Source organism: Bombina bombina, chromosome 3 (assembly GCF_027579735.1).
Source record: "Bombina bombina isolate aBomBom1 chromosome 3, aBomBom1.pri, whole genome shotgun sequence".
NCBI classification, from domain to species: domain Eukaryota; kingdom Metazoa; phylum Chordata; class Amphibia; order Anura; family Bombinatoridae; genus Bombina; species Bombina bombina.
The window spans coordinates 1,085,373,803-1,085,384,457 of record NC_069501.1 but is presented as its reverse complement, the minus strand read 5'-3'; the positions used below and the strand labels follow the sequence as shown (position 1 = coordinate 1,085,384,457).

Sequence of the window (10,655 nt, the reverse complement as noted above, 5' to 3'; positions counted from 1 at the left end):
TGGAGCAGTGAAATACTTTACCATTGGAGCGCCTTCTCTTTTTATTCTTTTGCAGTATTGTGGATTTACATTTGGAGAGGAGCTGATCCTTGATGTGGTTTTAACCTTTTGATGGAAGCCTGAACTGGTACCTTTTGTATGTGAACGTCTTTACAGTGGGACACATTTTTCTATGTATAACATACAGTGATGCACGCAGACGTTCTCTATCCTTAGAATGTTCTAATGAATTTGCAAGTTAATGCCTAGCACCTGCAAACTTGGGTAATTTCCTAACACACCCTGTAAGCCTCTCTAAAGGCAATTTGTTTTTACTTCTGAGTCACTAAGTAGTAATAACAATCAGATGTCATACTGTCTGCCCCATTGAAAGAAACCAGAGCACTCAACCACATTTCTGATTCTGCTGCTCTGCCTGTGTCAGAGGGGTTGTAGAGAAGCAGACACAGGACAGCACTTTAAAATTTCTTTCAATAACATGAGACAAACAGCATCTGAATGGCTGTACTCAGGATTATATCAAAGGATTTTTTTTTTTTTATATATAGCTCATGTTATTAATTCAGTGATAAACATGTAGGTTTCTGCTAAATATATGTAGTGCTTACCATGTTACTTAAAAAGACTACAGGTGCTACTGGCATAAGATGAAAGCATATGGCTATAAATCATGTGCACACCATTTCCTGTGCATGCTTCAAGTGATTATCATGAAGCTTATCATGTTACTGCAGGAAGTGCAAAAATAATTGTAACGAGTGCGCTCCTATCTCAGGTCTAGTTTCCATTGAGGTGGTAACGTTTGGAAACTGTTGGTAAAAAAACATTTCTCTCTATTAAAGTCTATGGAGAATTTTTATGTTACCACCAGTTTCCAAACATTACCACCTCAATGGAAACTAGGCCTGAGTTGTTATGTAAATATCTAAAATTCCTTAAAACACTTTATAGTTGTAAGAATTGAGTACTCTTGACCTCTTCCTTAAAAATAAACTGAAATTCGGGATGTTTCCCCAAGATAAAAAGTTTATAAAATTAACTCTGTATCAAATAAAATAGAAAGTGAATGTCCACCCTCTGTTTTATAAAACAAAGTACCTTATTTACACTGACCATTGTGTACTTTCATATAGAGTTGTTGCTTGAGAACTGCGTTCCTCCTTGATGTAAGCCCATGTCCGTGTGACAAAATTTGTTTTTACAAAAAGTTACAAATTTGTCATTTACAAATGGAGAATTGTAGATACTCTGTGGGTTGTGTATTCCTTCTCCATAATTTTCTGCCACCGTTCGGTAACGCTCCCCCCTTTGTGAATAGAATACAAAGTGGCTTGCGGTGTTCGCAGCTTTCAATATCACCTTAAATGACTCACCTCCCTCTGCCTTATATCCAGACTCCCCAGGGTAGGTGACGTAGGCAATTTTATAAGCTATACTAGTAGTATTACACTTCTTTTTAGGAGGGCAAGACCCATTGTGAGTCTGTGATATTCACCAGAAGTGGGTTAAATCAAGTTGGAAGATACCACATTATTAGTATCGATCTCCACACATAAGATCTCTCTCTCCACAGGGTGGGTGGGATGGGTTTCAAAGTGCAGTAAGTCAGTTAACGCGTTTCACCCAATGAGGGATTTGTCAAGACATACTGAATGCACGGGCTCACATTGAGGAATGCAGTTCTCAAGCAACAACTCTATATGAAAGTACACAACGGTCAGTGTACATAAAGGTACCTTGTTTTATAAAATAGAGGGTGGACATTCGATTTGTATTTTTAGTTTATTGGATACAGACTTAGTTTTTTAAACTTTATCTTGGGGAGATGCCCCTAATTTCAGTTTATTTTTAAAGGAAGAGGTCAAAGAAGTACTCAGTTATTAAAACTATAAAATGGGTGCAGGAAATGCACTCAACCTATGACCATATGCTTTTGCCAAATACAAGTGACATCACTACAGCAATAAGAAGTTATGTTAGAATCTATTTTGCAAAACTAGTATACTACAAAATGCAATGCTTACTATGCATTTTCATTTGTACGAGAATAAACCTCTTTAATACAATAAACAAATTGCATTCTGATTTTCACCTTTTTGATAATAATGTGTCAAAAATGTTTTACTAAATGCTGTTTTTCTTTAACTCTACTATAGTTGCCAATAGGAAACAAAGGAGGTGGTTAATTTAGAAAATGAACAATTCAATTTTAAAATATAAAATTGTTATAATAAAAACAAATAATTTGAAATTTAAAATATTTTCATTTATCTAGATGGCAAAACACAAGTAAAACATAAAAAAGGATCTAATAAAATATTTTAACTGATACAGCATTTATGTTTAGATGCAGCAACATTTAATGGTTTCCTATATATTACATTTTGTATTTACAATATAACAGTATATACAAAATAAAAATATCAAGTACAATACAAAAATATTTGACATGCCTGCCCGAGACCCTTCCCCCAACATAAATAAGACCAAATGTAATCATTTAAACAGCTGTTCTGTAGCAGAAAGGAAATTTGCTTCAAACTCTTGATCTGAAAATCTGACGACAGAATGTCGTGCATTTTGCCTGATAAGCAGCCTCTTTTCTGGTGACAGAGAGAGGATGTGTTCCATGGCAGAGGCATAGGTGTCTTCATTATCTGCCAGAAATCCAGTTTCATGTCCTTCATAAGGAACCACTATGTCCAGCTTGGGGCCTCCTGAGTTGTGAGCTAGGATTATTGTTCCAGCTGCCATGCATTCAACTACTCCTGAGGGGCAAAAAAAGAAAATAACATTAAAAACAAAATTAAACTTTCATGGTTCAGATAGAGAATGTAATTTGATCAGACCTGTAAAATTTACTTCTAATATAAAATGTACTTTGTATCTTGGTATCCTACTGTATGTAGAAAAGTCACCAGTTATAATGGTCTCTTCTGCTTGGGCGCATATGGTATCACAAATAAAAACTCCAGTGCGAAAGCTGAGAAGTCCTTAAAAATATTATGCCAATCACACAGAGATCTAAAAGTTCCATTAGAATAGCAAGTGATTACATACATACTTATGGAAGAGAGGAAAAATAGAAGGTGCAATAGAAAATTTCATGATCATACTGGTGAAATCCAGGTTCATTAAATGCTTGCATAGACCTGGTTTTGCTATTCCAGATCTGCATCATGTATAAAACACTAGTATGCCAGTAGGGAGGTGGAATCCTGCACAAAGGATACTTTACTTCAATTTTAACCCTTTCAAGACACAGACGTACCCTTTACGCTGTATGTCCTGAAGGCATTTTTAGCCCTGCAATAGTGTGGGTCTTGCCATAAGCGAGCTATTACTACATGCCTCCCTCTAGGAGGAATTTGTTAATAGCAAGGTCTCACCTTGGTCAGCGAGAGCCATGCTATTTAATCCCTTACATTAAAAATGACAGCAGATGTATAGGTTAAGAGGTTAAAGGGACATATAAGTCAAAATTAAAAATGTTCATGATTCAGATAAAGCATAGAATCCTGATTTTTTATTTTTTACAATATTCTTCTATTCAATTGTATTTACACAACTGACATATAGTACTTAAAGGAATAGTCTAGTCTAATTAAACTTTCATGATTCACATAGAGCAGCAATTTTAATCAACTTTCGAATTTCCTCCTATTTTATCTTCGTTCTCTTGGTATCTTTATTTTAAAAAGCAGGAATGTAAGCAAAGGAGTCGGCCCATTTTTGGTTCAGAACCTGGGTAGCGCTTTCTGATTGGTGTCTAAATGTAGCCACAAATCAACAAGTGCTACCCAGGTTGTGAACCAAAAATGGGCCGGCTCCTAAGCTTACATTCAAATAAAGATACCAAGAGAACGAAGAAAAGTTGGTAATAGGAGTAAAATAGAAAGTTGCTTAAAATTGCATGCTCTATGTGAATCATGGAAATTTAATCTTGACTAGACTATACCTTTAAGATCAGCGCATGCTGTTGAATACAAGTTAAAATCTTTTAAAATGACATGCTCTGTCTGAATCATAAAAGTTTAATTTTGTCTCCCTTATCCCTTTTACGAAATGCAGAAAAAGCATTTTCTCATTTAGTATTCAGTAAAGTGCATTTTATTAGACTTGCCATTATCCATTAAAAGTTAATGCATCACAGGGCAGGTCTAGGCTATGTATTTTTTTTTTTTTTTACCAGTTACAGATAAAAGAAAGTTGACTCACCAATTCCAAAGTGTTCGTTCCACATAGTGTGCAGTCCTATTGTGGCATCATTTAGATGTCTTTTTAACTCTTCAAAAGAAATGTTAACTTTAAAGTCAACAGGAACAGCAAGCTCTGAGCTAAGCTTTTTCAACTCTGCCACACGAAGTTCATCTTCTTTGTTACGACATCCACCAATGAGAATGAGTTTCAACTTTGATTTTTGTTCAGGGCTCTTCTTTGCCAATAAAGCACAGAAAGCTCGAATCTGAAGTGGGTGGTCCTTTTCTGGACGGAACTGTCCAACTGATACAATTGTATAAGTCACCCTTCCATCTTCTTGATTTAGATTTAGATCCAAAAATGTCTGGACATCACAGGGTGGATAGACTATGCTGGTGCGGTCACCACATTTCCATAAAACAAGAATGTGATTAAATGTCCATGAAGAATTAACCATAATGATGTCACTACACGAACCAACCCTTCCATACAAAGCAGCAAACAAGTAGTAATAGATCAATTTAAGTCGGCTTAGCACAGGATTGTTAGAGATAAAAGCAGCATTGTTAAATCTAGCATGCTGGCTACGAACCACAGAGAGCATATCTGTGCTAATTGTTGGATAGTGGACATAACAACCCACTTTGCAGCCTCCCACGTACTTGAAGAGAGGAAGCGTAAATGCATATCCCATTGAGTCAATGTAAATATCTGGCACACACTTCACGAGAGCCTCCCACCCTAAAATAATAGAACCAAGGCTCTGGCCTAGCAAGGTAAAATGAGGGTAGAGACTAGCTTCTACAAAACATCGTCTTTCCAAAAATATGAACTTCACAGGATGAGATAACTTGATGTTAAATCTTCCAGCAGCTCCATTAAGAATCTGTTCCCCAGTGACATCTTTATCTCCAGTGTATACAATGTAGATTGCATCTTTGTACCTGATCAACAGAAAAAAAAGGTTAGAATTTATCAATGTCAGCTACACATTTAAACAATTACAAAACAGAAGCTGAAAGCAGAAACATTAGGAATTTGCTAAATGACAAGCTTTTGGTTTTAAAAGGGACACTGAACCCAAATTTTTTCTTTCATGATTCAGATAGAGCGTGCAATTTTAAGCAACTTTCTAATTTACTCATATTATAATTTTTTCTTCATTCTCTTGCTATCTTTATTTGAAAAAGAAGGCATTTAAGCTTTTATTGGGTTTAAAACTCTGGACAGCACTTTATTGGTGGATGAATGTATCCACCAATCAGCAAGGACAACCCAGGTTGTTCACCAAAAATGGGCCAGCATCTAAACTTACATTCTTGCATTTCAAATAAAGATACCAAGAGAATGAAGAAAATTTGATAATAGGAGAAAATTAGAAAGTTGCTTAGAATTTCATGCTCTATCTGAATCACGAAAGAAAAAAAAATGTGGGTTCAGTGTCCCTTTAAGAAATGGTTGCATGATAGAAGACAAAGTTGAAATCTGCAGCTTAATAATTTCTCTACTCAATGATAAATCCAAAACGTATAAAAATGCTAGGATTTACCATCTCTAAAAATAAAGTGGAGTTTAAGTGATAAGATATTTAAAAAAGGGTGCTAAACTCACCCTGAATGTGCCGTTGCACATCGTTAAACTCAGTGGCTCCGGCACATCGCTCTCTTTCAATGAGGTGACGTTTGCACCTCTAAACAAATAGCTGTGCGTGTCAGCTGAGAGTGTTCTGTATGCACGCACGACTATTGGTTTAGAGGTGCAAGCATCACCTCATTGGTAGAATAGCGATGTGCCGTGGGTGGCCAGAGCTGCTGAGTTTAGGGATGAGCGGCAGCACATTCAGGGTGAGTTTAGCACCCTTTTTAAAATATCTGATCACTTAAACTCAACTTTATTTTTAGTGATAGTAAATTCTAGCGTTTGTTAAATGCTCGGATTGGCCATTACTTTAATTTATATTATTTTTCAAGAAATGCAAATGTGGACAATACTGCTTAAAGTTATGGTAAATTCTAGCATTTGTGAAATGCTAGGATTTACCAATGGAACAAAAAAAGGGGATTTTCAGTCAAAGTATAAAATACTTCATGCTGAAAGTTCCATTATTTGTTTGAAGCATTTACCGCACTGAGCTCCTCATGCAGCCCATGGCAGAACGCTGTTTTGCGGAGAGGTGACGTTCCCACCTCTAAGCCAATAGCCGTGTGGACTATCCAGCTTGGTGCTAGCTGCCCCGCACAGCTATTGGCTAAGAGGTGGAAACTTTACCTCACAGCAAAATAGCATTCTGCCATGGGCTGCTTGAGGAGCTCAGTGCGGCAAACCTTTCAAACAAATAAAGGAACTTTCAGCATGAAGTATTTTATACTTAATGACTGAAAATCCCCTTTAGTTGTTGCAATGGTAAATCCTAGCGTTTCACAAATGCTAGGATTTTCCATCACTTTAAAGACGAAATCCATATATTCAGCAACATTTCTATTATATTTTATTACTGTTATTTTATACTACTATTATGTTTATATTACTAGTACATTTATATTATAATACTGTTACTATTATGTTTATATTTGTATTCTTTTCAATGATAAAAGTTACCTGATCATAGGGCTTTTACATATTTATTGAGAGGAGTTATTTAACAAAATATATTTTACTTTATTCACAAGGATCCATATTCCATTATACATATTCACCTTACTTGTGACAATATTTCATTAAGGGATTCTATATGCCAAACTCTATAGAACGGCTAGAAACAGTTTGGTGCTTGATGACCCAGAGGCAGAACTTTATTTTACTTTCTGCAATAAGATATTTTTTTTTTTAGTGAAAATATTTCTGCAGGCGATTTTGAAATTGAATTTAATTTTGCGATAGGCAGTTACACTAAAGTACCAGCTCAATTATAATATGTTGATTAACTGGAGAATAAAGCATTTTTTTAAAGTTGTATAATATATTGCAGCAGTTGAAATTGCATTGCAAATTAGCTACCCAAAGAAAAAAAAATTGTTACATTTTTAAAATGTCTAGAATAAATTTGTTTCCTTTGCTCTTGGTCTAATAAAAGATAATTATACGGTAAAAATGTCATGAAAATTGTGAATTGCTCACAAAGGGTCTTACAGCTTTGCAGACCAGGAAAGGCTACGGGCAGAGTTGAAAAAAAAATAATCCCTGAGAGACAGTCATCAATGTGTTGCCGCTTTGCAGGACTGCTCTGTATTTGACTGTTCTCTTCTAACAGCACTTTGCTCTGGCAGCCCTGTGTTAAAAGGACATAATACCCAATTACCCATATGCTAAATCACTTGAAAGTAATGCAGCATAACTGTAAAAAGCTGACAGGAAAATATTACCTGAACATCTCTATGTAAAAAGGAAGATACTTTACGCTCAAAATGTCTTCAGCTTACAAGAAGAGTAAGTGCTCTGGTAACAGTTATATATTTCAGCTACTGTCCAACTACAAGTTTGAAAAAACAAAACACAATAGCCAATCAGCATCAGCAGTGCTGAGGTTATGAATTTGCTTTGCTGTGATCTCATAAGATTTCACACAAAACTGAAAATTTTTAAAATTTCTTAAACTGTGCCTGCACATGCCATATGCATGCTACCTTGCCAGTCCCGGGAATAAAGTCTCTTTACAGTGGGTGTGAATACTTAGTAAATTTGGAGGTAAAATATCTTCCTTTTTTACATAAAGATATTCAGGTTATATGTTCTAGTCAGCTTTTTACAGATGCATCACTTTCAAGAGCTTCAACATTTGGGTATCATGTCCCTTTAAGGAAAACTTACACAGTGCAGCCAGAGCACAGCTCCTTTTTGAAGAGAACAGCCTGACAAGGAGTAGTGCTGCAAAGTGAAATAGTTAACCATGCCTGTCTGTGCCCTATTCTTTCAGCAGATATGCGGAATTTTCTGCACTCACATCTTAGATCACAACATGCCCTGCATTGGAGTTGGATAAAGTCTACTGCTACTGCCTGAAACTGAACCTCACATCAGAAAAAAAATGTGCATGGGCTATAAAGCATAGGTAAGATGTTGGTAGGGAGGAGATCAACATAGAACATGTAACAACTCCTAGAGGATCTCTAAGTGCAAAGTATAATTTTGTGGTACACTACAGACCACAAATTCTCTAGGTGATTTTCTATAGTTGAGACCTTTGAAATACAGAATGTCATGCAGAATACCGGCTCACTCAAGATAACAATGTCTCTTCAAGGAACCTAACAAGGTTTATAAAATTCATCCTAAAACTAGAGAAGATAGGGAGAACCGAATAACTTTTTAAAGTAAAATGGTCCAGGGCATTTTTTTTTTTAAAAGAAGAGAAAAGTGACCACAATCAACATACCGTTTCTGTAGGGCTCTCAGAGCACACCAAAGAACTCGCTCTCCTCCTCCACCTGCATTGCAGTATGGGTGAAAAAAAGCCACTACTTTGTGTTGCTTGCCATCCTTGTCTAACTGCACAGCCTGCTTCTTCTTTTGCTTTATCCAAACCCGGACACAAACAAACAGTATAACCAAAAAGAGGCAAAGAACAACACTAATGAAAAGCCCAGGAATGAACAAGGATGTCAGAAGTCTAGAAAGATAAAAATAGAATTAATAATTATAACAAACATACAACTTGATACATACGTAGGTAATGTGCATAGAATGACTGATTATGTGCCCTTTTGAAATGGTCTATTTGACTTTGTCAGCCAAGACACAAGATAAGTTAAATTATATAATTTATCTAATGTGCTGCAAGAATAAGATTTCCTGAGCAGTCTCCTATTAGTTGCTACATACAGTATATTTATACAAATTCAGCTTTCTAGCTCAATAAAAAGTTGTATATTGTTCTTGATGGTTACTACCACTAACTACAAATTGATGTATTTATCATTTTCCTCAGCAGGTCCTTCTTACTGAAATCAGAAATCAACAAAGTACATGAAAAACACTATCAATTCACCTAAAATGCTTGATTTATTTTAGTATAGTAAAAACAACTAGTGTTATTGATCATAAATCAATAAATAACTCACTTTTGAAGGATACTAAAATAACCAAGAATAAAAGCCACGAGGGGAAATGAAATAAAGCAGTCCTCATTATTAACTAGAGCAAGTTTTCGTATATTAATGCGGGCTAGCTCCATGAGCTTTAGTTTGTCAAATTACACTGAAATATAATAAAATGTGTAGGTTTGTAAACTTTGCTGAAAGTATATTAACACGTTACTAGAAAACAACAGTGCCTTGTGTACATGACGTTATAGTAAGTTTAGCAAGTGTCCTGAAAAAAATAAAACGTGACACAAATAAGTTTAATGTTAGCAAGCGCTCACCTCAGCAACCCACACATACACAACACACCCGCCATTGCTGACAGAGGCTCAGCAGACACATTAACACGTCACTATTGTCAACCTGGCTACAGCGTCACCTTCCACACACTGATTGGCTACAATTGTGTTGCGTGATTACGTAGGCATATGCGTGCGACGGCAGCAAGCGATCGAAACATTCTGCACTCGGTATTCATCTCGCTACAGTGAAACTACAGCACGGTGCTATAACTTGCTGCTAATGCCTTAATGCTAAAACTACAAATATGCAGCTATGTCAATAACCTCCGAAATCAACAAAGAAAGAAATATAAAATATAACGTGTCAATTGATATCCGCCACATTCAATATGGCGACGGAGTCTTTTAATGACGTCAAAAGACGAGAAGTTCCGTGAAGCTGTCCAATAGGGATACGGTTACACAAAACGGGTGCGGTTTTATTCTGTGACGCCCATACCTAGTTTACCAACTCACCTGAATCATAAAGTTTTTATTTAGAAGTTTTATAATAACGTGCTACTAAATATATGGGTTTTATGAATGAGTCACACCATGTATTTACTAGTTGTTAAAGCGATAAATGAATGCTCCATATAATGAAAGTCACAGTTGCATGTATTGAATACAGAGATTTATGAGTCCATAGGTCACTCTCACTGCATTGTGCATACATCCCAGTGCTTGACACTTGTATACCTTGTCCTGGGAGACAGCGCGAGAGGGACACCCTAGCGACTAGGTAACTTAAAAGCATAAATAGTACACAATATCGGTGGTGGTCTCATAAACTCACAGCTACCACTTGCTCATTTGTTGGCAATACATGGAGTACAATTCTTTTTTACTTTAGATAACCCTGTGCTTGTCTTAAACTTTTAAATACGTTCATTATATTGTATTTAATATTTTAAAAATCACTGGATCAACTTAATATAATATACTTTCAAATGTTCATTTTACTGTAGCTTTCATTGTAGCCTGTTTTTGAGTGAAATTACCAGGATTTGAATTAAATTTTACAGTGCCAGAAAAAAAGTTTACAAACTATCACACGCCCAGAAAGGTTTCTTACTAATCAGAGCTATAAAGTCAA

At 35.9% G+C, this 10,655-nt stretch overlaps 1 protein-coding gene across 1 annotated transcript; it reads right to left on the bottom strand.

Moving 5' to 3' along the window:
* Positions 1–2,244: 2,244 nt before the first annotated feature.
* On the bottom strand, positions 2,245–9,662 carry ALG11 (ALG11 alpha-1,2-mannosyltransferase). Its single transcript, XM_053705032.1, has 4 exons — positions 9,560–9,662; positions 8,573–8,806; positions 4,219–5,144; positions 2,245–2,768 (listed from the first exon to the last, which is right to left on the bottom strand). The coding sequence occupies exons 1-4, from the start codon at positions 9,592–9,594 to the stop codon at positions 2,497–2,499; spliced, it is 1,467 nt and encodes a 488-aa protein (XP_053561007.1). The 5' UTR covers positions 9,595–9,662; the 3' UTR covers positions 2,245–2,496.
* Between the last annotated feature and the right edge of the window lie 993 nt (positions 9,663–10,655).

Excerpts from the sequence above, each read along its gene's own strand:
- ALG11 (XM_053705032.1), bottom strand. The coding sequence starts at position 9,594 with ATGGCGGGTGTGTTGTGTATGTGTGGGTTGCTGAG. Across the intron at positions 8,807-9,559 it reads TGTATGTGTGGGTTGCTGAG|ACTTCTGACATCCTTGTTCA; the intron begins GTGAGCGCTTGC and ends TTATCTTTCTAG. Across the intron at positions 5,145-8,572 it reads CTGAGAGCCCTACAGAAACG|GTACAAAGATGCAATCTACA; the intron begins GTATGTTGATTG and ends TCTGTTGATCAG.